We start from the raw sequence: 23,335 nt of genomic DNA, 5'->3' as shown, positions 1-23,335 counted from the left end.
CTACTCCTTGCTCGCAAAGGTCTTCTTGCTCTCGGAGGGGCCGTTGTATCGCTCCAATTTTCAAACAGTGGTCTGCTCGTACATAAGGACAAAAGGGAGAAGAGCAAAGTAGGGTAGAATGATGATGATAAAGTTTATAAAGAAAAGGATTGGAGTGTGAGGAAAGGTCAGGAAGTGGTGTAATGGGTAGACAAAGACGGACATACACGGAATGGTTGGATGAGATAGTCTAAATTGAAAAATGAGACAGACCAAAAGAGAGAATATCAAAAGATCTTCGTCAGCAAGAAGAAGAAACTAAGCTACAGGATAGTCAAATCGAGTTGGGACACAGGTCATGGCGATTAATAATCAAGGATAAAGGATAAAGGATAAACTGCATTGTCAAAAAGAAAGTGAGATATGGAAAGGGCGAGGAAAGAAGGGTGAAGATTGGTCGAACCTACTTCTTACGTCAGCACTGCTTTGCACCATTATCTTTTCATTCATAATCGTCTCATCACTCCTCCTCTTCATTCTCTCCTCGCATTTTCTCGCCTCCCATCATCCCTCTGCTCCTCGTTCTACACGCCATGTTTTCGAACCCACCAACCTGCCCACCAACCTTTCGGAACCCTTACCTTGGTAACCCCCACCTCCCTTCCTGCAAGTACCCACCCTCATATTCTCTATGAACAACCCGGAATATCCCATGAAAATGACCACCCATTGTGCCTTCCAAAGTACCCCCACCCCTCTGTCCGTACGGCAGCCTCGCACATTTCACATTTAATGTCCTATCACCTCTCTATATGAGATTTGTGCTATTGTGGTACTAGGAACTTGAGTAGGCACGGCAACCCCCGCCTTTTGGCAAAACTTTAAATTTCAGAGGCAAAGTAACGAAATAATAAAAGACAACTTGAAATATTTCATGAACGGTTCAGTGGTAAGATGCGAGGGGTGTGTTGGAAGGGGAAACGGAGGGTAGACCGAGTTTCAGTCGACATAGGTAGGGTAGTCAGCATCTGACATAAGGGGTGGGGGGTCATCATTTGCAACAGGGGTAGTCATCTCCTGTTTCTGATGAGGTGGGGTGATCGAAAGGAAGAAGAGTTTTGAAATGGCGTGGGAGCGGGTGTCGGCTTTGCTGGACGAGACGCGGAGGGCAACGGAGGAAGCGACAGTTGCCATGAAGCGACTCAAGGACGTCAATACATCCATCATAGGGTAGATACACAGTTCTCTTGTCATCTCACAAGTCGACCATTGCTGATCGAACGGTTCCTTTCCAGGTTCAATGCTGGAATGGAGAAATTGCTCAATGGGGTAGTTACGGCAGCTGTTGCTCTAGATCTCGATGTCAGCAAGGTGTCTTCGCATCTTTTTGATTGAAATTTCTGCTGAGATCGAGCTGTTGATGAATCAGAATACACAGAAGGCGGTTCAAGAGAAGGAGAACAGATCATTAGGGAGCGATGAACTGCACGATGACGTCGAGCAAGATGACATCTCGGAAACAGCAGCAGTGAAGCTACCCAGCTCCTCACAAATCCAAGAGTTCTTCAAAGAAAAACTTCCAAAGAAGGTGTGCCAGAACTTGTTTGGACAAGGCAGAACTCTGACAGGGCTCAGTTTCATACAACACTTCACCTCAAGCAATTAGAGATGGTACGCAGCAAGGAATTTAGCAGCCATCAACTACTAAGTTCTGTACAGGTTTTAAGGAAAATCTCTGAAAGCTCAAACCCCATGAAAGCTTCAGACATCGCTTCCAAGACAGGGATCGGGAAAGTCCAGATCGATGAATATCTCTCGGCCCTAACCAAATTGGGGGAAGTTCGGAGGGGACGGAACGTGGTAAGGGTGAAGGCGAACGGTCCGAATGTTGCAATGAATTTCTCCTGTAGGGTTTGCAGGGCGTGCGATTCTCTATCGCTCCATCCAGCACACTTCCAAGGTAAAGAAGTCAGAAATTGAGCCTTTCCTAGCAGTGTTCCTCGGCATCTTGAAGCACTGAGTAACAAATAGATAAATTGTCACATAAATTCTCCAAGTGAATCATGTTTCATTGACTTCAATCGTCCGTCATTGCTTTGGGGTTGAGACCTTTCTTAATCATGCCAATCAGCGGCAAGACCAATCTGGCGATGTCTCGAGGACTTTGGAGTTCCTTAAGGCGACCGGAGTCCACACTCTCCAGCAGCTGATCGACCTGCTGATCTGAGAGGCCCTCCGCCTGTGGAAGTCAGCAACTTGCAAGGTAGAGCAGCAGACCAAACCAACCTGCCCGTAGTCGGCAACAACCGCCATGTATATTGCGACCAGGAGTTTCTCAGCCGCGTCTTGTGGACCGGTCGTTTGACGTAGATCCTCTGGGAGAATGGCTTGCAGGACATCATCCACTTCTGACATGGTGAAGCCTACGATGGCAGATCTCTGCGAAATGCAGGCAAGGGAAGTCAAGAGAAAAGGCAACTAAAGTCGAGAGACATGTCAGGATTGAATTCACCTCGTAAACGTAGGTCATGTTGACAACAACTCCAGCAACTGTCTTCATGCCAGACGAATCTTCTTTGACGCCTCTTCTGCCCACCTGCTCAAAGTAGCACAGGAGATCAAATGAGCACAATCTCAACATGTTACGGGTCAGACTTTCACCTTACAGCCCAACTTTTGTGCCAGATCAAAGAGTTCTACCATGTGGAACTTATACCTGATCAACATAAAAACTCAATTGCTCAATGAATGTTCTCAATATTCAAGCCTGTTTCACTTTTTCTGTAAAGATCCCCAGGAAGGTGAATTTCCGCGAAGCTGATCCATGAGTTTCGACTCCCTCAGCATGTCCAGCTCTATTTTCATCTTCGTGGGAGTGAGTTGAGGATCGATCGTACGAAAATTTTACCCTCATCTCTTGAAATCCATCGGTTGGATCTTCCACTTGTAGATCCAGCAACTGAAATAGATATTACTTTTACCTCAAAAACAAGGTTGATTTCAACCTTGTCATCTTTCATGGCAATCTTGTAGATTTGTCGCATCATTTGGGCGCCATGTCCCTAGGACATCATTACTTTCTTGCTTCATTGCAAGTATCAAAGCAATCCACCTTTCGCTGATACTCAGGAAGAATCAAAAACTGACTGATATTCAAACGGAATATATCATTCCGTCCAACGACATCTTCCAGGTTGGGTGTGATATCCTTTACCTTTTCCATCGTCGTCTACAGGAGGAGTCAGAAAGTCACCCCTCGAACTCAACCCACACATTGACAAGCCGATGACGGTAGAGAGTGGCGAACCCTACGAGTCGATATCTAACTTCCTCCACGTTGGCTGTCTTCTTTGAATTCAAAGTGGTTGCCTCGTAAGTCAGTACAATGGACCATCCAGGGTCGTCGAGCTCAATGTAGGAGAGGGCTTCGATGAACCAGATGGCAAGACTTTGTGTGCGCATGAAGAAGTTTTTGATTTCCGGGCTCATATCAGAGGAAACATGGCACTGGTACATCTCGAATCTGACAGATCCTCCCCTTTGCTCGTTCATTTCCGTCACTTCCCTCTCACACAGACCAATGTCATATCCAGAGTAATAATTCAGGTACTGTCCCATTGGCTTGAAAGGCGGATACCTCTTGCCAGCCTCTTGGACGGCAATGTAATCTGCAGGAGCATGCTCGTGGATGCTTCCAACCACATCGGTCAAGTTCAGTCCAGACTTTTCTATATCTGGGTGCTTGCCCTTGCTTGAGAAGGAAATGAGCGGTCGGAGATCATCTTCTGCATATGTGACGTTGCAAGATGGGTCGATGTATCCATCGATGAGCTCATCGTACCCGAATACCTGGTGAACAAACAGTGGCTTGTATCCCACCAGCCTTCCACTCTCTAACTGATCATGTCTGCCGAATCTTATCCTGACAACATCCATGGCATATGAGGAAACATCAGTCTTATTCCTCCGTATCCATGACGATGAATCGTCCGGAATCTCATGAATGTCTTTGCAGAATTTACTCGCGTTTCCTGTGCCATACTCCATTTCGTCGCTCCCTCCCCTCAATCGGAGCCTCATCGTGGGTCGAAAACCTGAGACACATTGGTGCCATCGACCTGACCACCCTTGCGCAAGCATAGGATAGAGTAAACTCAACAGCAACAAGTTTGAGCAAGAAACATCTATTTGTGACATCTGTATACAGAGGAATAGATGTCTTCCTCTCTGTATCTCTATCCTTCCTATCCAGATCCGCCTTTCCTTCTCCCAACCCTATTCTTTATCTCTTCGTATCTCTCTCGGAAGACAACCCAACGAGGACGAGGAAGTATCAATCAGAGATCATGGCATGACAGAACCATCCTGTCCACCTTCTCCTGACAGCAGCGGCAGCATCTTCAGCGCTATCTCTCCGCATGCCCCGTTCCTGCTGCATAGAGCCCGCCTTTCTGCCTCTGAGGATTATATGTTAGGGGATGAGGGCTACAATGAAGTTCAAGGGAATGAGTGGGGATGGGGTCAAATTACACCAAACAGCACCCACGTCATGGGGGCAGGAGAGGGAGGCGGCGGCTGCCTCTACCATGGAGGGGGGCCGGAGGAGCTGCTTGCTGCTTCTTCGGAGTCTCCTCCTCCTCCTCTCTCTGAGGTGCTGCCATCCTCTTCGTCACCAGCATCTCCGTGCCCTCTCGATCTTGCAATGGATTCTACTGTGGTCCACACTCCCTCCCAGACCTATCATTCATGCCCTCCTTCCCTTCTTGCGTCTGAGCCATCATCTATCACTTGCAACACTACCTGTATGAACCAGGACTCGAGGATGAGACTAGCTTCGCACGTGGCCGCCCACTGTCGTCCGATATGTTCGCCAACCTTCACTGGCGGGCTGTTGAAGAGCTTGATTCTTGTCTCGCTCGTGGCATCAAGCATGTGCGGGCAATTTCATCCGAATAAGAGCACATCCTTTTACAACGAAGAGCAGCTCTTCAAGGTCGAGTACCTCGATGACGCCTCTCTCACTGGCTTCGTAGCCAAGGACGTAGTGCAACTGGGCAGCTACTACGTCAACACACGCTTCGGATGCGTGACCAAGAGCAAGGGACACGACTGGGCGCAGGCAGACGGCATTCTCGGCATGGGTTTCCCGGCAGCGGCTCTGCGCAGCGTTCCTTATCCTTTGTTCTGGGCGCTCACAGACCCAACGAAAGCAGACGAGGACAACAGCAACATCCTCATGAATCGAGTGTTCACCCTTATGCTCTCGGAGGACCGGGGGGAGCTGGTCTTGGGAGGATACGACCCATCTTCAGTGAAGGGCAAGACGGTGACGACAGGGGTGAGGGCCAGCCCGCTCGGCGACGGCACATCAGCATTCATGCACTACATGATCGACGTGCAGAGCCTCAAGATCGGTGATCACGAGCTCCTGCAGTTTCGGGATCAGTCCATCGCCATCCAGGCCATCCTTGACTCCGGTACATCCTGCCTGGTGGTTCCCGACGACACGTTTGAGGGGGGGCTACTTGCAAGCCCCTTCAAGTCCTTCCAGAAGTACTTCGGTGATCTCGATGAGCCCACCATCTACATCACCATCGAGGGGCAGACGTTCTCCCTGCCGTACGACGACTACATGGTGGACGACAAGCCTTGCGTGATGAAGATGAAGTCAACTCCTCGAACTTTCCTGCTCGGAGATGTCTTCTTCCGGAGGATGGTAGTCGTACATGACCTCAACGATCCGATGCAACCAAAGGTCACGCTTGGCCAACGAGCCCCTGGCTATCAGCTCACCACTCAGTTCAAGAAGATTGGGGATCGCAACCATGTTCCTCTCGGCAAGAAGAAGGTTCAGAAACCTCAGCCCATGACCATCCCGGCGATTCCCATCCGTCCTGAGGAGCAGCAGCAGCAGCAGTCTATCTCCCCTGTGGTTCAAAGCGCAAGTCAGCGTGTCCAACCCATGATACCGAGCCCGGGCTCGCAGCAGGTCCAATATCAGACCTTCGTGTCTCATCCCATGGACGCCGGCCCTGCCTTCCCGCCGCAGCAGGGGAGCTACTCAGCGGCGGGCCAGTACGCTCCTCAGTACGCGAGCCCACAAATGCCAGCAGAACAGGGAGGCGCGTATCCTGTACAGAACGGGATGATGGTGAGTGATGAGGAGCCGCCCCTGCACAACCCATCGCTGGGTGGGCAAAGGAGGCTCCTGGGGTTCACGCACGACGTGGAGAGGATTCCTATGACGACGAGCAACTCTTACATCTACTATGCCATCCTTGAGGTTGGAACCCCAAGGCAGAAGGGAATCCACGTCATCCTCGATACTGGCAGCTCTGTCTTCGCCATCTTCGCGGTGCCGCATGGTGGACCTTCGCTTCTCGTCATCTGCCTGCTGGTCGCTGCCTGTATCCTCGGAGCCACGAGCATCGGACTCCTGGCCTTATCTTGGTACCAGGTCAGCTCAGGTTCTTGCTAAGATTGCTGCAGGTCTGACTGTGCCGTTTGACAGGGGACGTATGAGGAGATGGAAGAAAGCATGGATCCTCTACTGGGACAGCCGGTGGAGGGCAGCCCCCTGTGATTCGAAGAAGACAGGGATATCACAGCACACAAAGAGCGAGGAGAGGATGGTCCATAGTTGAAGAAGCTGCTGTTGGAGCCTCCATGGACGGGAGAGATTTTCCTGATTGAAGCAGCCTGGGGACGAACTGGCTCATACTTCATTTTAGTAAACAGGGCTAACGTATATGAGGTAGTCATGCCCTGCCCTTGACATCCTCGTGGTGATGGCGGACAAGCGATGTGACCCATACGTGCTCATCAGCAAATGAGGCGAACATGTGTGTGCCGCCTCAAGGCCTCAGCCTGATCCGATCAGATTACTTCTTCGCACCAGCGAGCTCAGCTTCTTCCCGGTAGCCATTGGGGTTCTTGCACTGCGAAGGAGTGAGGAGGGGAAGGAGTAAGGAGGGGAAGGGCTCTACCTGCCAGTTCCACGCGTCTTGGCACATCTCCTTTACCCCAAGTTTGGCCTCCCAGTGCTAAGTAGGATGTCAGAGTACCATCTCAACACTTCGATCGACTGACCAGCTCCTGCTTTGCCTTTGCTGCATCAGCATAGCACGTGGGCACATCTCCTGATCGACGCGGCCCAATCACGTATGGAACTTCTCTGCCGCTCGCCTGATCGAGTTTTCCCCTTCGTCAACTCCAAACAAAACGAGACTGAAAGATTCATCACCTCCTTCATCGCCTTGACCATATCAAGGACGGAGTACCCATGACCAGTTCCCAGGTTGTACACAACCTGCATGCTATCAGCGTGCAAGAGCGACACTACGCATGTCGCTCACCTCCCCTTCGATCGAGAAGAGCTTGTCCACAGCAGCAACATGTCCCTTGGCAAGATCCATCACATGGATGTAGTCGCGGACTCCGGTGCCGTCGGGAGTGTCGTAGTCGTCTCCAAACACAGTCAACTTCTCGAGCTTGCCGATTGCAACCTTGGTCACGTAAGGCATAAGATTGTTGGGAATGCCCGATGGGTCCTCTCCGATCTTGCCACTCGAATGTGCTCCCACAGGATTGAAATATCTCAAGTTGATGACCTTCCATTCTGGATCTGCATTGGCTACATCACGCAACATCTCTTCGATGAAGAACTTGGTTCTCCCGTAGGGGTTTGTGCATTGCAGTGGGAAATCCTCGGTAATAGGTACCTTGGCAGGGTTCCCATACACAGTGGCAGACGAAGAGAAGACGATTTTCTTGCATCCTGCTGCAGACATGGCCTTGATCAAATTGAGAGCTCCAACAAAATTGTTTTCATAATATGCGATTGGCTCTCTCACCGATTCGCCCACAGCTTTCAAGCCCGCACAGTGAATTACCGCGTCAACCTTGTTTTCCTTGAACACTTTATCCAGCGCTGCCTTGTCACGAATATCCACATCAAACACTTTCTCGATCGACTTCCCAGTGATCTCTCCAACTCTCTCAATACTCTTCTTGCATGAGTTGCTGAAGTTGTCCAGGATCATCACTGTGTATCCAGCTTCTTGCAACGTAACAGCACAATGCGTACCAATGTACCCAGCACCTCCGGTGATGAGAACGTTACCCTTTCCTCCACCGCGAAGATTCAAGTTGGAAGGAATGTGTCTCTTGAACGGCACATAGCCATGTCGTTGGATCTTTGCAAGAGATTCCTGAGCAGGGAGTAACAGAGGGCCCTGTGCTGCATTCGTCCACGCTATCGAGGAAACCAGAGCGACTGCTAGGATTATGGTCTGCATTCTGTAGAACAGTCCTGAAGAGATGGGATCAAAATCGAAGGATTAAACAGAAAGTGCTCAAAAAACAGCTGAGTAATGTGGGAATAGAGGTGGAAACATGATTTGCGCCCACCGTCGGAGGAGTGGGGCGCAACAACACAAACATGGAACAAATGCACAACAAGTCTACAAACATTCCGAGAATCTCGACTAGCCATCGAGACCTTGCCCCTCACCCTACTTATGAGCTCTAGAACTTCCAGTTTACCTTGAATAGCCTGATCCCCTGAAATTGTGATGAACCCCGTAGAATTCACCTTCGCTTTCTTAGAACTATCTTTCTTACGTCCCACCACCTCTGGTATATTTCTTTGATGTTCGGTTGCATGCCTCCTGGTTCTCCATCATTTTGAATACTTGGATCTTGTGATCCTGTCTCGTTTGCTCGTTCCCGCTATCCCCGCCCTTCATACTTTCTGTTGCGTTCCTTGCCTTCCATGATCTCTAGGTGATTGTATCTATGTTTTTCTTGATATCCCTCTCCCTCTTGACATCTCTGCCTAGTCGAGCTCGCTTCTTCTTCTTCTCTCTCTCTCCTTCTTGTACGCATGTTCCTTTCTTCATACCCCATCCTGTCTTCTTTTTTCTTTTTCTTTCTCTTTTTTGGCCTTCACAAATCCTCTGGAATCGAATAGAACCGGAGGCCAACCCACTTGTCCAACCTACCCCACCCCCTACGAATCACCCACCCCCTTTTCCCTCTACAAATCACTACAAATGGAACGAAGACCACCCCCCGAAAGTCATGACCCCACCCTCCATAGTACATCACAATAGGGTTCCATCCGGATCAGGGGTAGGGTACTTCTGGGATCAGGGCTATGTACCCTACCCTTCTTTGACAGGTATCTTTTTGAAGTACCCCTAGTCCAATAACAGAATTTTTTATCAAAAGAGGGGGTACTTTGTAAGAAGAAGCTACCCTTACCCCCTATCAGATGTCATAGAGTTGCACCTGCAAAACAACACCACCCCATACATATCATAGTATCACCCGTGTCATTCTAGATAAATCCACCGGTAGTACTAGATCTGGTGACTCGGATCCGAGGCCCTCATCCCCTCATCAGCTTCAGCAGGGTCACCTGACTGGAAGGCTCTGTCACCCGACGGGCCGGGCGGCCCGGTCCGTTATTTGGCTATTGTCTCACTGTAACGGTCCCGGTTTCAGCAAATCAAAGCTTGAGTCAAGTTTTGACGCCTCCTGAACCAGTCACAGTCTTGCGTCCTCGCCTGCACTGATACCGTAGCAACGTGACTGAGAGACTTGCGTGTGATCGTTGCCCCTGGCTCCTCCTACTTGAACTCTCAGATTCTCCTGCTTCAGTGTCATCATCCCCTGCTCGTCCTTTCAGGTCCCTCTGATCCGATCCACTCGGCGCCGCCGTCGTCATAATCTTTTTATCCATATGGTATGTTTTTGCTGCTTTCTGAATTCTTTCGTGGTCATCCTCTTGGTTTCTGAGTCTTCTCAAGATGCTTGATTGCTGCGGGTCGAGAGACGTGCCCAAGCATGGCGCAGAGTGAGTGTTTTTCATCCGATTCAAGAAAAAATGCTTTTCTTGAAATCGGACCTTCCCGGACTCGGAAGGACTGTGATTCTATGTCTGAAAACCTTCATACCAGTGTACCTCTAATGACCTGTGGGCCTATCATTGATTGCGGGTTTGTGGGAACGTATCGTGTTGGGCACAAGTTGTTTCTAAAACTTGGAATTCCATGTGGAAATTACAACAATACATTACTCATTTTTTACTCAGGTACGCAGGAGACACGTCCATTCAAGTCTTAGCTCCTCGTCAAACTGGAAAGGTTTCACCATTTTGTTTCTACTGGTTAGACTGACCACAGCTGCAAAGCATGTCGGAGTAGGGATAGTGTTTCAGCCAGATTCAACCGGTGCTCTCCATGTCAAGTCTCTTGCAGTGGGAGGACCAGCAGAGTTGTCAGGGAGTGTGCAGGTGATAATGCCGGCTGTCAGTTAGACAGTGAGCCGTTTCGATGCAGATTGGAGATGTTCTCCACGAGATCGACGGACATTTCGTATATAGGAGGTTCCTGGAGTGAGGGCTGGGTACTGTCTACTCTTACCTCATGATCCCAGGCCAGTCAGCCAACTGGCTCCGCTTATACTGGGTCAAGAAGGAACGACTGTGCGGCTGGGGCTGCAGAGGAGTGAGCTCTCGCAGCTGGTATATGTGGAGCTTCAGAGGAAATGGAGCATGAAAGAGAACCCTCAACAAGCCCTCAGTCAAGGAGCGAAATGGACACATCCGCTTCCTCAGGTATGCAGAGGGAGAGGATGGGTAGGAAGCAGTTAGCGAGAACGGATTGGTGGTAAGGAGGGAGGTGGATCACATGTGAGATTGACTGTGAGTAACATGGAATGAAGGGGATACGGATGTCAAACTACACTGCAGGACAAACCAGATGAACATTCTAATTTCAAGAAGAAGAACAGCAACACGGTCCAGCCAACTTTTTATTTTATGAACCCATGTTGCATTAGATTTGTAAACAAGTTTTGTAAGCACCCGCCCATAACACAAGATTCTCGTTGGGGTACAACAGGTCACACGGATCTCAACTTCAGGTCCACGGTCGATGGCCCATGGCTGCGAGTTTGGTAAACAAGAAGGGATTAAAGTCTTGCGGCATGATGTAAAACAGCAGCTACTTCTTGGATTCAAGTTCTGCTGGTCTGAACTGATAACATCCAACAAACCAGAAAAAAATCCTGATGAACCTTGCATGCTTCCAAAAACAAAGTGATGGACTCCGGCTCGAACAAACAATGTGGCCGTTTCTTGTCTTGTGCATCATCCTAGATCCAAGGACGTAATATCCATGCAAGAGCAGTAAAACCAAGAAACGCTTCTTGGGGCCTTGCAAGGATATGTTCGCATTACTCAGCTTTCTTGTTTGTATTTTGTGCTCGCAACAGATCCTTCTCCTGCGAATTAGGATTTTTTGCATATTCTTCGAACGGATCTTGCTTCTTGTCGATGAAAAGATCAATGATGTACGACATTACAGCAAAATTCACGCAACCCGAAGCCATTGCGCCAACTCCTTTGCCGCAGTTACCAACCACACCTGCAGAGCAGGCTCCCATCATGTTGTTCCATTTGTCAGTCTTGCCTCTGATCTCGCGTGCAAGCACCTCAACGCCACAAAAAGCTGCACTCATTGAGCCCCATGCTGTCCCTGTGGAGAATCCGTTGCTCATTGCTCCCTTGAATCCGTTTCCTTTGAAGCCTGTCATCGTACCAAAGATCCAGCCGATGACCCAGGGGCCAATGAACCCAGTTATCACAGATCCTAGAACTTGATCGACGCTGCGGGCAATCTTCCTGATCTTCTCCGCTTGAATCTCTTCCGCACTCTTCACTGCTTCTGCCTTGGCACGGAGCGCTACCATGAGCCCCTCTTTCGCACGTATGAGGCTAGTGTGCGCTGGTTCGCTTGACGGAGAGATCCAGGAGAGAGGAAGGCGGGGAAGGACGGGCGTATGGATCAGAGCATGATGAGTGAGCGGAGTAGCATGTGCCATCATCAGCACACATAAGCTTGCTGCCGCCGTCAGCACATTGGCCGGCCGCATGGCGGAGTGAGCGAGCGTATGTCAGGTAGAGGAGGGTGGGTAGTGAGAAAGGGGGTAGGGTAGGACTTTGGTGAGGTGGAGGTAGATCAAGGCAGGAGAATCATAGAAGTTTGGAGGGTACTTTATAAGTAAAAAGGTGGGTATACATAAATTGACTAGGGTACTTTTCCGTAGAAGGGGGTACTAGATGTGGTGGCCGGGGTCAAGTGCAGGGTATCCCGGGATAGGGGAAGTGTACATTATTGTGGTAGGGTACTTGAAAAGACAGGGGTATAGATACAGAATTTGTACCGGAAAACATGCTCTTGCCTCACTAGGGTAGTACATTACTAAGGTGGTCACAGGGGTAGGGTACCTACACGAGGGGAAGAACCCACCCCATCAAATCAAAAACCCTGATTCGACCATCAAGTACCCCCAGTTTTACTATCCAATGACCCACCGTGGGTATCCCGACCCCTGCATATGAATTGTCCGCTAGACGGTGACTCTGTGATGTTGGGATACGCGATGGGGACAAGCGTATTCAGCAGAGTGTGCTTGATAGCGAGTGTAGCGATGATCATGTTCGATCATGCCTTGAGCTTCACTCTTCCAACAACTACTCTCTCTGCAGGAATGCGACAGAACTTGGGGTAAGAGTTATATGACTGTGATTCTCCTCTAGGGCTCCCTGAGTATTGCATCGGGCAGACACTCTTGCAGATCAAGGAGTGGAAGGACAAACGCTTTGAAGATGAAGCTTGATGTCGCTCCTCAGGTAACTTCCGCATACTCCTATTCCGAATCTGGTTTAGAAATCGTGTCTTGTCTGCTGAAAGATGACCTTGTTTGCGCTTTCGTAGGTGATTCAACAATTCCCCACAGCGCAGGAGCAAAACGAATGTTTGAACGTGGTAAACAGAGCCATTGCAGAGCTGAACAAGAACACAAAGAGCACAAGTGAAATGGGGCGTGCAGAAGGTGTGACTTACATTTTGGCGGGTGGAAGACCACAGAAGGTGTGCTAGAAATATTTATTTCAAGTTTTCCTTGTCACACTCCGATCAGGGGGTGATATCTGTTCGATTCAATTGCAAGTTCAAGAAGGGCACTACAGCCATGCAACCAGGATTCATGGCCAAGAGCATGCCTTTCTTCGGACCGTCGACGAACGAAGGGGAAGGCAGAGGTTTCCAAGTAGCCCAGGTCTCTTGTCAAGCGACGGCTACTGACGTCATTCAACTTTCTATTGATGTGGATGGAGGATGGGGGAGAAGATTGGCGATAATTGGTCGGTAGTCTGCAGCTACGTTGCTAGCTCCTTCTTCTCTGTAGATTACACTATCCTCCGAATAAAATCTCGCCACTCACTGTACAAGTTGGCCGATACCGGCTGCTGTAGGCTCACGATAAACTCGTGTGACGAATCAATCTTCACCCTTCCTCGTCCTCTCCTGGCCGCTGAGCTCCCCCAGTCACCGATCATATGGTGGAGAAGAGAACGGGATGAAGGCCCGAGGTTGAAAGTCCGTCCCTGTTCACGGTTTTGTCTGTGATCAGCAGCTGTGGCACTGATCAGTTGTACAGTCAGTGCCCGGCGGCGGGCTCGGCGCAGGAAAAAAGGCAGAAAAAACCACTGCTAGAAGGAAAATCGCTGCCCCTGGTGATGTCGTTGCCAACTGACATTGTAGCCATGGGGAAAGAGGCCAGGGGAGGCGAAAGGGAGGACGAGGAAGGGCGAGTGAGGGAGATGGAAGGAGGTGGGAGGTGAGAGAGCTAGAAGAAGAAGAGAACGGGTTGAAGGTCCGTCCTCCCGTTGTTTGGAGATCCTCCGGTAGAAGGCCAACAAACTTTTGAGAGTTTCAGTTGCAGCTCGTGTCGCCATGCGGAAGAAGGTAACAGGTTTGAAGTTTTCGGGGCTTGCCAGCCTTCCGCTCCCCGAGCCCAAACAGAAGAGCGCAACAAGTGACAAGGTAGATCCGAGTGAGCTGCTTCAGTTTCTGTTCCCAAGTGGGTTCTACCATTCCAAGTCAACCGCCCGACTGTATATATTCGCTGAGTACGGGCCAACTCTGGTGCGGGTACGGGATGGATGGATGAGCCTCCGAGCAGGGTACAAGGGCCAACACATTGTAACAGAACAAGAGCTGTCTGACATGATCGATGAGATGATACGGGAGGATGTCCTGAAAGTTTACGTTGGGGATGCTGTGCTCAAGCCATCGGAGCAGGAGGAGATCCTGTCGCAGGCTGATGACAAACTCAAGACCATCCCGAACTATACCAAGGAAGAGATTGAAGAATTGCTGTCACCCTGTCTGGACAGCGATGGGTTTTACAACTTCAAGAAGTTGCAGGAAATTGTTCACAGCGAGAGGAGCGAGAAGCTGAAAGAGCGGAAGAAGACATTTCCAGACATTGTCAACAAAGTGAGATTGCCGAAGAAAGCATTCAGCTTCTACGAGGAGACGTTACAGCAGAGCATACGGTTGAAGAAGTTTCGAGATAGCGAGATCTTCCTCAACACAGCAAAGGCCCTCAGCAGGAACGCTTTCCGAATCTCCGAGGTATGTCTCCGACCCCCTCCTCCTGCTCCTGACTAACTTGCTCCCTTCCAGCTGAAGGACTTGAACAATCCTGCGCTCTCTTCAAATTCTGTCTTCATCCGTGAAGACATCGGCTTCAACCCCGCCATCCCGATGTTCAAGATTCCTGTTATCCGGGGCAGAGCCTCGTATGTCAAACCTCACGAGCCTTACACGAAGAAGCATGTTTACGAGGGTTGACAACACCCCTCAGTATATTCTTATGAGATAATGCATGAACAACACTTTCAAACCTGATCCACTCGGATCATTGTGCTGTGACAATGGCTGGAATTCAATCTCGTCGGTGATGATGTTTGCCCTCATTCGGTTGTCACCTGAACCAGCCGTCATTGAACATCATGGCATGCTTGGGATTACATCAAGATTTCCTTTCTGCTCCTCCCGCTTCCTGTAGAGCTCAACTTGCAATCAAGTTGTACTTGAACCCTTGGTATGCGGTCAACTAAACACACATACTTTGAACCTTTACCTTTCAACCCTCATATGGCTCACCTTTCAACCTTCACAGTGTGTCCGTGGTGACAGGAACTTTTGTATCATTGCTTTACAACTGACATGAGGAATGTTTTATCCTCCCAAGTTCAGCTCAAGAAACAGACCTAGCTAGTAGCTAGCTAGATTTCCTGACTCATTTTGACAAGCCGTTGAATCTAGTAATGGGCATGGCGATAGGGCGATGACGGACGAACGCGGCAATGGTGAGGGATCAGTCGTCACAGCAGCAGCTCCTGCTGCATCCCATGCACTTGCCCTTCCCCTGCTCCCCCTCTCTACCTGTCCTCTAGAGGCCTCCCCCTCCTCCTCCTCCCCCTGCCTCCTACCGCAGGCAGAGATCGTCAGACCTCTGTTCTCTCTCCCCTCTGACCCGTTTCTTGCCCAGTCACCATCGAACCGCTGGATCTCAACCCGCTCACCAGCCGCCTGCAGAGAGGCGAGTCAAGGAGATCCACGAGGCATCTCGAGAGCCGAGGAGAGAGCAGGAGGTCGGGGAGGTCGACAGACCTGAGCGCTAGGAATCTGACGCAGAAGTTAAACATAGAGTCAGCCTTGACGGGTCTGACAGGTAGAGCTCCCTTCCTCATCCTCCTCCCCTGCTTGCACCACACTCTCTCCTCTTGTTCGCTCCTCATCCTCTCTCCCCCCCCTGTCCTGCTCCTCTCCCAACGTTCCCGCATGCGGTAAGGAACTGCTGCGGTCCCTCCTGACTTGGATCGTGCCATCAGAGTCTGAGAGGCGATGGCTATCAACCCTCGTCCACGACATGGAAGCAGCAGCCACCAAGGACTCTCTCATCACCCCCCGCACAGACCTCGGCATCAAGAAGTTGAGGACGGCCCTCCCGCCTACCCGGCAAGTGGCGGATCCCATGGCGGCGGGCAGGAGCAAGAAGAAACTGCTGGATGAGCTAAGAGAGGAAGTAATGAGCTACGATGATCTCCTCTCCTCTCCTCCTCCCCCTCCTCGTCCCACCCTCAGGAACGCTGCCATGAGGATGATCCGCGGAGAACCTGTCGAGGAGACGAGCGAAGGATTAAACCCGTCGGCTAACGCAGTCTACTTGCAAGCTTGCAAGAAAGCCCAGCTGGTACCGAACAAGCGCGTACAGGTGAGGAAGGAGATCGTCTCTGTGCTGGAGGTGTGAGGTGAGCTGTTCATCTAGAGCATCTTCAACAACAGCGAGAGCGTGAGCCTGGCGGGAATGTCGTTGAGCAAGGGGATCCTGGTGAGGGAGGATGATGAAGATGAGGGATGCAAACTGCTGACTGGTTGACGACAGGCGATGAGTGAAGCATGTAAGACGGAGGATGAAGAGACGAGGGAGGAAGGGGAGGAGGAGGTACTGAATATTCCCGTGCTAGTGCCTTACGCCGTTTCCTCGTCATCCCCCGCACTGCTCTCCTCCCTGGACCTCTCTCTCAACAGGATCGATGACGGCCTGCTCAAGAAGTTCTGCAGCTCCATACAGAAATATCGAAACCTGACGTCTCTCAACCTCTCCGGTTCCAACCCTCATCTTTCCTCCTTTTCTGTCGTCACCCATGCTCTCTGCTCTTTCTGTTCTTCTTGCTCAAAACATCTTGTTCCTGCTCCGATCACTTCCTCTTCTCATTTCTCGCACAGGAAACCTAATCACATCCGTCGGCCTCGCGGACATAGTCGACAAGATCCTCCTGTCCTCCACCTTCTTTCTCCAATCCCTCGATCTCTCCAACAATCATCTTTTCTTCGGTCGCGGCATCGCTCCTCTCCTCCCCCCCCTCGCCTCCCATCAGGCCTCCAGCTTGACCTTCCTCAGCCTCAGTCACAACCAGCTGGGAAAAGAAGCTGGAAAAGTGCTGGGGGAAATCCTTGCGAGCAACGTCTCGCTGACTGAGCTTGACGCCAGGTACAAACAAAGGGAAAGCAGAAAGAGGAGGAAAGATGTGGTGCAGGAGCAGGAGCAGGAGCAGGAGCAGGAGCAGGAGCAGGAGCAGGAGCAGGAGCAGGAGCAGGAGCAGGAGCAGGAGCAGGAGCAGGAGCAGGAGCAGGAGCAGGTGGTGGTGGTGCTGATGATGATGATAATGGAGAAGTTACACGAATGGGGTAATGCAGGGGAAGGTATGGAGGGAGTTTGAAGGAAGAAGAGGATGAGGAGGGTGGAGGATAGAACATTCTCACTCGCGCTGCTAGCTGGAACAAGTTGCGGCTAAAAGGAGCAGTCGCTTTCCTCAACGGGCTCATGAAGAACAGCACACTGAAGTCACTTGATATCAGGCATTTGCCTCCCTCCTCCCTCCTCCCTCCCCCCTCCTCCCTCCTCCCTCCTCCCTCCTCCCTCCTCCATCCTCCCTCCTCCATCCTCCATCCTCCCTCCTCCCTCCTCCCTCCTCCATCCTCCCTCCTCCCTCCTCCCTCCTCCCTCTTCTCTACCTCCCCACTATACTTTCTACCCGCAATGTGGTCCTCTTCCTTCCTATCCCCTCCTCCCTTGTCTCCCTGTCTCTTCCTTCTACTCTCTCTTTCCGTGCGCTCCTCCTCTCCTTCACTCATGTCAAGGCAGCTGGAATGGGTTCGGGGACGATGATCCGGTGCATGCGCTGGTGGAGGTGATACAATCAGCTGAGCTGAAGCTGGAGAAACTCAACTTGACGAGGTGCAAGCGACCCCCTGCTGGCTCTTCCTACTCCTCCTACTCTTTTCTCCTCTCTCTGCTTCCTTTCAGTTCCTTTCCTCCCTCCTCTGCCTTCCCTGACAGCCCGACCTCCCCCTGCTTCGCCTCCTCCTCACAGCCTTGCTGCACCTCCCTCCCATCCTCCTCCCATCCTCCGTCCTCACTGAGTACGAGTGCTGTGCTGATCCAGGAACCGCATCGGTCAGGGAGCATGCTTTGCGCTGTGCGAATGTCTTCAAAGAAATACAAGTTTGAAAATGCTGATCCTGGACGGTGGAACCTCCTCCTGCTCTTCCTGCTCTTCCCCTCCCCCTTTCCAATTTTCACCCACAATCCTACACTTTCTTCCTATCATCCTCCGCTTTGCTTTCGTCTTGGTTGTCTCAACTGACAGATCGGTTGATGCGATTGCAGGAAATCCGCTTGGCGAGAAAGGAGTGAGATGAAGAGAAGAGCGGAAGGATGATGGGGAGGAGGGGAGGGAAGGACGGAGGCTGGCACAGAAGGGGATTGAAGGAAAGAGGATGAGAGGAGAAGAAGAGAGAAGGAAGAAAGAGGAGAGGAGGGAGGGAGGGAGGGAGGGAGAGTGGGGGAGGCTCCCTTGACCTCTAGCGCAGGCGCGGGAGCTGGTGAACCTTTCTCTGAAGCAGTCGAAGGAGGAACAGCGAGACTTTCCGCTTGAGGTCTCCCTGCGAGATTGCTCGCTGGTAACGGAGGACGACGAGCAGGCAGACTTCAACATCGCAGAGCCAGCAGGAGACTACAGGCTCAACCTCTCCGTCGTCTACTCGAGGAGCATTGTCAAGAGCCTCGTCGGCCTCGCGCTGAGAGGACGAGGAGAGTTCACGCGAGGAAGCGTCAAGCTGGATGGCTCTCCCTTCCTGCTCCAGGTCTCCGTCGACTTCGACCCTCCTCGCATCGGCATCCTGGAGTTTCGGTTCAAGGACACGAGCAGCGGATGCTTGGAGAGTGACGAGACCATCTTCTCTGCCTTCTTGCAGTCGCTCAAGGAGCCCAAGAGCAGCATGGAGCGAAAGCTGCTGATGCGGATGGTGACTCGAGGGAGCGCGTACCTGACGCTCCTCCAGGTCAAGGAGATCATGCTGATCCTCTCCAAGGGATCAGGGGCAAAGCCGCATCATCATCATCATCATAGGGGAGGGGAGCAACAGGAGGAGAGGAGGAAGAGAGGAGAGGAGGAGGAGGAGGAGGATGTGGTAGAGAAGCTGTTTCGGGATCATGACGACGATGGCGATGGGGCGCTGGACTGCAGGGAGTTCAAGAGGAGCATACGGTCGATAGCAGAGGAGACGATCACAGAGGAGGACCTGGAACGGATGTTCGAGGAGGCAGACTGGGACGGGGGCGGATCCATCTCTGAGCTGGAGCTCAACACTTTCTTGGGGGGGAGGAGAGACGGGAGGAGGAGGAGCTCGACGGCGTTCACGACCGAGGCCTTGGAGAGGATCGAGCTGATAGTCTGCAGCTACAATCGGCTGGTGGAAGGGACGAGCCGGTCGCGGGAGCTGCTGCTGCTGCTGGAGAACGAGCTGGAGAGGAAGGAGGCGGAAAGAAGGCTGGGGCTTGACCTAGTCTCCTTCTCTCAGTCAAACCCAACAGGATTCTACGACATCAACCTCGCTGAACCGGTCCAGCGAGAGGTACCAGCGATCCATCCTTCTCCTTCTCCTTCTCCTTCTCCTTCTCCTTCTCCTTCTCCTTCTCCTTCTCCTTCTCCTTCTCCTTCTCCTTCTCCTTCTCCTTCTCCTTCTCCTTCTCCTTCTCCTTCTCCTTCTCCTTCTCCTTCTCCTTCTCCTTCTCCTCTCCTGTCCTCTCCTGTCCTAACCTGCTTTCCCTTTGCCTTTCCTCGGCCTCCTCTCCTCCCGCCCTCCTCTCTCCTGCTTTCCCCTCTCCTCTCCTCTCCTCCTCTGACTTCCCCCCTCTTCTCAGATAGTCCTCCGTCTCCGAGCCCTCAAGATGGAGAACGAGAAAGTGGAGCGCGAGCTGCTTTTCTACCACTCCCAGCAGAGGAAGGGAGGTCCCCGCGACCGGCTCGAGCGCGTGTGGCGCAACTGCGTTCATCATGACCCAGGGAAGGAGGAGGAGAGGCCTGAGGGAGACAAGATCGTCTTCGAGCATGACTGGCGTATCCCGTCGCGCGGGAGGCTCCTGCTGGACTTCGTTCACATCGTGCGACCCCCTGCTGAGGCGGTTGCTGTGGATGAAGACAAGTTCAGGTAAGAGGGTGAAGAGGGAGCAGGAGCAGGAGCAGGAGCAGGAGCAGGAGCAGGAGCAAGAGCAGGAGAATTGACCGCCTCGTGCTTCAGGGTACTGCAGCTGAGAATGGGACTTGCGAATATCTTCAGCACAGACGAGCAGGACGAAGCGAGGTTGAAGATGGTTGTCGACTTTCTGAGCAGGTCAGCTCCTGAATCAGCTGCTGCTTGTACTAGAGAAACTCGCCCTGTCCTATAACTATTGCTCTCCTCCTCCCTGCTCTACATTCTGATCTTTGATTTCTCCTCCTCCTCCCACGTCACTCTCTTGTATTCGATTCACGACTCCTCACAGAGAGTTGCAGGCAGTACGTCTGTTGCCATCAAGTTTCTTCTCTTCTTGATCACTTCATCTCCCACGAGTTCTGCGTGGAGGTCATGGTCAAGGCTTTCTCGCGGGTCTGTCCTACTTGCCTCCTCCCCCTCTCACTCCTCATCCCTCTTCTACTCTCTCCTCCTCTTCTTCCCGCATCGTCTACTCTCGATGTCTCTATCCTCAGCTCGCTGTCATTGTTCGACTTCCTAATGATTTGCTGTCTTTGCCATCGTTTCCTCTTCCTCTCCTTTAACTTTCGATTTCTTACGCAGGTTGTCGACTGGCACAATTTCATCAATCTCCTCGGGCGTTTAGGACAAGCAGAGACGAAAGCGTGAAAACTCCTCCCCTCTCCTCCCCTCGCTGCTTCAACTCTTCGATCTCGTTGCTCCATCTCTCCTCTCCTCTCTTCTCTTCCTCCATCTTCCACACTTCTTCACTGATCGTGCATCATCATGTGGTCAGCGTTCTTCACCGCCTCGGCTATCCAAACATCTTCACAGAAGGTTTCTACCTCCTTCTTCTCTCCATCATCATCGTTTTCTTATCGTTCTTCAATCCTTCCCTCATCGTCCACCTTCTACTCGTCCTCGCCCTCCTCCCTCCTCCCTCCTCCCTCCTCCACCTCTTCCTCATCATCTTCCTTTGCAGTCATGGCGGCAGGCTACTACGAGCTCGATCTCTCGCTCAGGGAGCAGCGGTGGATCTGCCAGGCATGCCTCCTGCTCTCCCCCAGCAGCTGACAGCAGGGGCAGGAGCTGGTTCACCTGGCCGACGCCGAACCAGGGCTCAACTGTGTCGACGTGCAGTACAACGGAGTCGACTTTGAGATCCCAGCAGGATGGACCAACGATGTCCCAAAGAAAGGCATCCTTGAGCTGTGAGCTGCTTCTCCTCCTCCCTTCCTCCTCCTCTCCTCTCCTCCTCCTCTTCCTCCTCCTCCCCTCCTCTTCTCCTCTCCTCTCCTCTCCTCTTCCTGTTGTCAATTCCCCGCACATACCTCCGCATCTCATCGGTTCCCTCTGTACCTTGGTTGACAACGGTTGTTTACTACTCTCCTTCCTCCATCTCCTCGTCCTTTCATGTCACAAGACAGTCAGCAAACAATCTCTTGCTACTTTTCCACATCAGTTGCTCTTCTTCTGCTGCTGCTCCCCTCCTTCACCTCCTTCTCCTTCTCCTTCACCTCCTCCTCTTCCTCCTGATTCTTTTTCTCCTACTCTTCTGCCTCCAGCCTGTTTCTCACTCGTGCTGCACTTTACTTCTACTAACCACATCTGCCTCGTCGTCTCAGCTACTACTGCCGTGAGCTATTTCTTTCTCCTCTTCTGCTCCTCACGTGCTGTGCAGGAACGAAGGAGGTAACGAAAGGCGTGATAGCTAAGGGCTCATGGACGGGAAGCTACGTCAACCCTTGGAGAGGTCGAAGACCTTGTAGCGCCTGTTAGATCGTCCTCTTGCTCCTCCTCCTCCTCCTACTACTACTACTACTACTACTTTTCATCATCATCCTCATTCTCATCCTCATACTCATCCTCCGTCTGCTCATGTCCTTCTTATCTTACTAGCTTCCCTTCTTGCCAAAAACGCTTGTTCAGTCTTGTTATTTGAACCCTCTCTCCTCTGACTCTTCTACCAGTCAACGGATCTTCGCTTTCAAACTTCTGCGATGCCTATATCAAGCAGTGAGTCAGAGCCTCTGCTTCTGCTTTCTTTGCCTTCCTCTGCTCCTCTTTCCCTCCTCCTTCCCCGTCCCTTCATCCTGCTCTCCCAACCTCCTCCCTCGATTGAGACGAGATCCCCACCTCCCTTCAGATTCTGCGTCGAAGATGGAGTCCAGATAGGAGCAAGTCCGTGGGGGAACGATTGGGTCAGGTGAGCGGAGGAGGAGGAGGAAGAGGAGGAGGAGGAGGAAGAGGAGGAGGAGGAGGAGGAGGAGGAGGAGGAGGAGGAGGAGGAGGAGAGTTGACCATGGAGGAGGCTCAACAAGCTGAGGAGGATCCGCGTGAAGCTCGTCGAGCGCTTCCAGACATACTCGAATTGCTTCTCCATGCTTGATGAAGATGGCGGAGGGTCGATCAACCGCAAGGTACGAGGCTCCTGCTCCCTGCTTCCTCCTCCCCCTCGACCTCAGTCCTGCTTCAGCTTGTCGTTGACTTGATCTGCTGCAGGAGCTGGCGATGGGACTCTTCAAGATGGGCGTCTGGCTGCATCCGAGGTCGTCTGCCCATCCCTCCTGCTCTCCTCCTGCTCTCCCCCTGCTCTCCTCCTGCTCTCCTCCTGCTCTCCTCCTGCTCTCCTCCTGCTCTCCTCCTGCTCTCCTCCTGCTCTCCTCCTGCTCTCCCCCTGCTTTCCCTCCGGGCTACTTGTGACACCTTCAGACAGCGAAGTGCAGGCGCTGATGGAGGCTCTAGACGAGGATGGAGGTGAAGGAGGGGAGGACGGAGAGGGGAGGAGACCAGGGGTGGGGGGGGGTTGGGGGGAGGTGATGAAGTGAGGGAAAAGGATGGGGGTAGGAGGGTGGTAGGCGAGAAGCGGAGGGGAGAGGACGGGTTGTCAGTGCTCATTTTAATCGCAGGAGGAGAGATAGAGCTTGAGGAGTTTGCGAGCTATTGGAACTCTTACGTCTTCGATGGCTGGTACTGCTTCTCTCCTCCCTATTGCACCCTGACACCATCTCCATCCTCTCTCCTTCTCCTATCGACCCCTCAGCCTGTCACTGCTCTTTTCCTGATCCGCTGGCAGGACCATTGAAGGGCTTCCCTACTGTCGCTACACACACAATCAGCACAACGCAGATTGACTTGTAGCTGAGGGCCGACTCTAGCCTAATACCGCGGCTATTTTTTCGAATACGTTGTTTAATGAAAATACTTGTTATGGCGACTGAATTTGTTTCAGCAACGATGGAGACTGTATCCGATGATGAGGAACTTCATGGAGCTTGCTATATGTCACATATACCCGGCATGTGGTCGAGATATTGGAAACTATCATCGACGAATGCATAAAACTCCGAAACCGATGGTTGGCAGGAGGATCACATTTTGAAATTTTCCTTTCAGAGAAATGCAATCATTGT

General features: G+C 51.8%; 7 protein-coding genes across 7 annotated transcripts; 4 read left to right on the top strand and 3 right to left on the bottom strand.

Annotated features, from left to right (window-relative positions):
• Positions 1 to 1,102: 1,102 nt before the first annotated feature.
• GUITHDRAFT_161926 (hypothetical protein) lies at positions 1,103 to 1,999 on the top strand (the record flags this gene model as incomplete). The annotated part of the gene is made up of 6 exons (XM_005837225.1): positions 1,103 to 1,209; positions 1,275 to 1,350; positions 1,409 to 1,567; positions 1,615 to 1,650; positions 1,699 to 1,858; positions 1,899 to 1,999. 6 exons carry the CDS (start codon positions 1,103 to 1,105, stop codon positions 1,997 to 1,999), a joined length of 639 nt encoding a protein of 212 aa, XP_005837282.1.
• Positions 2,000 to 2,056: 57 nt separating this feature from the next.
• Positions 2,057 to 4,059, bottom strand: GUITHDRAFT_104111 (hypothetical protein; the record flags this gene model as incomplete). Its single annotated transcript, XM_005837224.1, has 9 exons — positions 2,057 to 2,218; positions 2,266 to 2,418; positions 2,492 to 2,575; positions 2,641 to 2,695; positions 2,756 to 2,844; positions 2,888 to 2,938; positions 2,985 to 3,041; positions 3,092 to 3,208; positions 3,253 to 4,059. The coding sequence occupies 9 exons, from the start codon at positions 4,057 to 4,059 to the stop codon at positions 2,057 to 2,059; spliced, it is 1,575 nt and encodes a 524-aa protein (XP_005837281.1).
• Positions 4,060 to 4,909: 850 nt separating this feature from the next.
• Positions 4,910 to 6,562, top strand: GUITHDRAFT_104110 (hypothetical protein; the record flags this gene model as incomplete). Its single annotated transcript, XM_005837223.1, has 2 exons — positions 4,910 to 6,436; positions 6,491 to 6,562. The coding sequence occupies 2 exons, from the start codon at positions 4,910 to 4,912 to the stop codon at positions 6,560 to 6,562; spliced, it is 1,599 nt and encodes a 532-aa protein (XP_005837280.1).
• A 117-nt stretch (positions 6,563 to 6,679) lies between these two features.
• Positions 6,680 to 8,292, bottom strand: GUITHDRAFT_93071 (hypothetical protein). Its single transcript, XM_005837222.1, has 5 exons — positions 7,335 to 8,292; positions 7,223 to 7,288; positions 7,069 to 7,164; positions 6,966 to 7,022; positions 6,680 to 6,917 (listed from the first exon to the last, which is right to left on the bottom strand). Exons 1-5 carry the CDS (start codon positions 8,274 to 8,276, stop codon positions 6,861 to 6,863), a joined length of 1,218 nt encoding a protein of 405 aa, XP_005837279.1. The 5' UTR covers positions 8,277 to 8,292; the 3' UTR covers positions 6,680 to 6,860.
• A 2,928-nt stretch (positions 8,293 to 11,220) lies between these two features.
• Positions 11,221 to 11,736, bottom strand: GUITHDRAFT_104108 (hypothetical protein; the record flags this gene model as incomplete). The annotated part of the gene is made up of 1 exon (XM_005837221.1): positions 11,221 to 11,736. The coding sequence occupies one exon, from the start codon at positions 11,734 to 11,736 to the stop codon at positions 11,221 to 11,223; it is 516 nt and encodes a 171-aa protein (XP_005837278.1).
• A 688-nt stretch (positions 11,737 to 12,424) lies between these two features.
• Positions 12,425 to 13,274, top strand: GUITHDRAFT_151273 (hypothetical protein). The gene is made up of 4 exons (XM_005837220.1): positions 12,425 to 12,554; positions 12,613 to 12,679; positions 12,765 to 12,920; positions 12,970 to 13,274. Exons 1-4 carry the CDS (start codon positions 12,430 to 12,432, stop codon positions 13,198 to 13,200), a joined length of 579 nt encoding a protein of 192 aa, XP_005837277.1. The 5' UTR covers positions 12,425 to 12,429; the 3' UTR covers positions 13,201 to 13,274.
• A 392-nt stretch (positions 13,275 to 13,666) lies between these two features.
• Positions 13,667 to 23,056, top strand: GUITHDRAFT_161922 (hypothetical protein; the record flags this gene model as incomplete). The annotated part of the gene is made up of 27 exons (XM_005837219.1): positions 13,667 to 14,468; positions 14,520 to 14,682; positions 15,152 to 15,208; positions 15,391 to 15,573; positions 15,734 to 16,095; positions 16,117 to 16,146; positions 16,171 to 16,233; positions 16,288 to 16,510; positions 16,632 to 16,843; positions 16,897 to 17,044; positions 17,547 to 17,596; positions 17,746 to 17,862; positions 18,279 to 19,322; positions 19,612 to 19,898; positions 19,989 to 20,081; positions 20,243 to 20,336; positions 20,526 to 20,587; positions 20,905 to 20,953; positions 21,009 to 21,133; positions 21,604 to 21,614; positions 21,893 to 21,938; positions 22,069 to 22,128; positions 22,234 to 22,342; positions 22,425 to 22,471; positions 22,639 to 22,679; positions 22,832 to 22,892; positions 22,999 to 23,056. Exons 1-27 carry the CDS (start codon positions 13,785 to 13,787, stop codon positions 23,054 to 23,056), a joined length of 4,479 nt encoding a protein of 1,492 aa, XP_005837276.1. The 5' UTR covers positions 13,667 to 13,784.
• Positions 23,057 to 23,335: the final 279 nt, after the last annotated feature.

Source organism: Guillardia theta (assembly GCF_000315625.1).
Source record: "Guillardia theta CCMP2712 unplaced genomic scaffold GUITHscaffold_15, whole genome shotgun sequence".
NCBI classification, from domain to species: domain Eukaryota; class Cryptophyceae; order Pyrenomonadales; family Geminigeraceae; genus Guillardia; species Guillardia theta.
Note: the sequence above shows the minus strand (reverse complement) of the source record. Positions and strands in the feature narration are given on the sequence as shown.

Bases quoted from the DNA above. Each gene is read 5' to 3' on its own strand.
- GUITHDRAFT_151273 (XM_005837220.1), top strand. From the start codon at position 12,430: ATGGGGACAAGCGTATTCAGCAGAGTGTGCTTGATAGCGAGTGTAGCG. The intron at 12,680-12,764 runs GTAACTTCCGCA...GCGCTTTCGTAG, and splicing joins AGCTTGATGTCGCTCCTCAG to GTGATTCAACAATTCCCCAC. The intron at 12,921-12,969 runs GTGTGCTAGAAA...CACTCCGATCAG, and splicing joins CGGGTGGAAGACCACAGAAG to GGGGTGATATCTGTTCGATT.
- GUITHDRAFT_93071 (XM_005837222.1), bottom strand. From the start codon at position 8,276: ATGCAGACCATAATCCTAGCAGTCGCTCTGGTTTCCTCGATAGCGTGG. The intron at 7,023-7,068 runs GTCAGTCGATCG...CATCCTACTTAG, and splicing joins CAAAGGCAAAGCAGGAGCTG to CACTGGGAGGCCAAACTTGG. The intron at 6,918-6,965 runs GTAGAGCCCTTC...ACTCCTTCGCAG, and splicing joins AAGACGCGTGGAACTGGCAG to TGCAAGAACCCCAATGGCTA.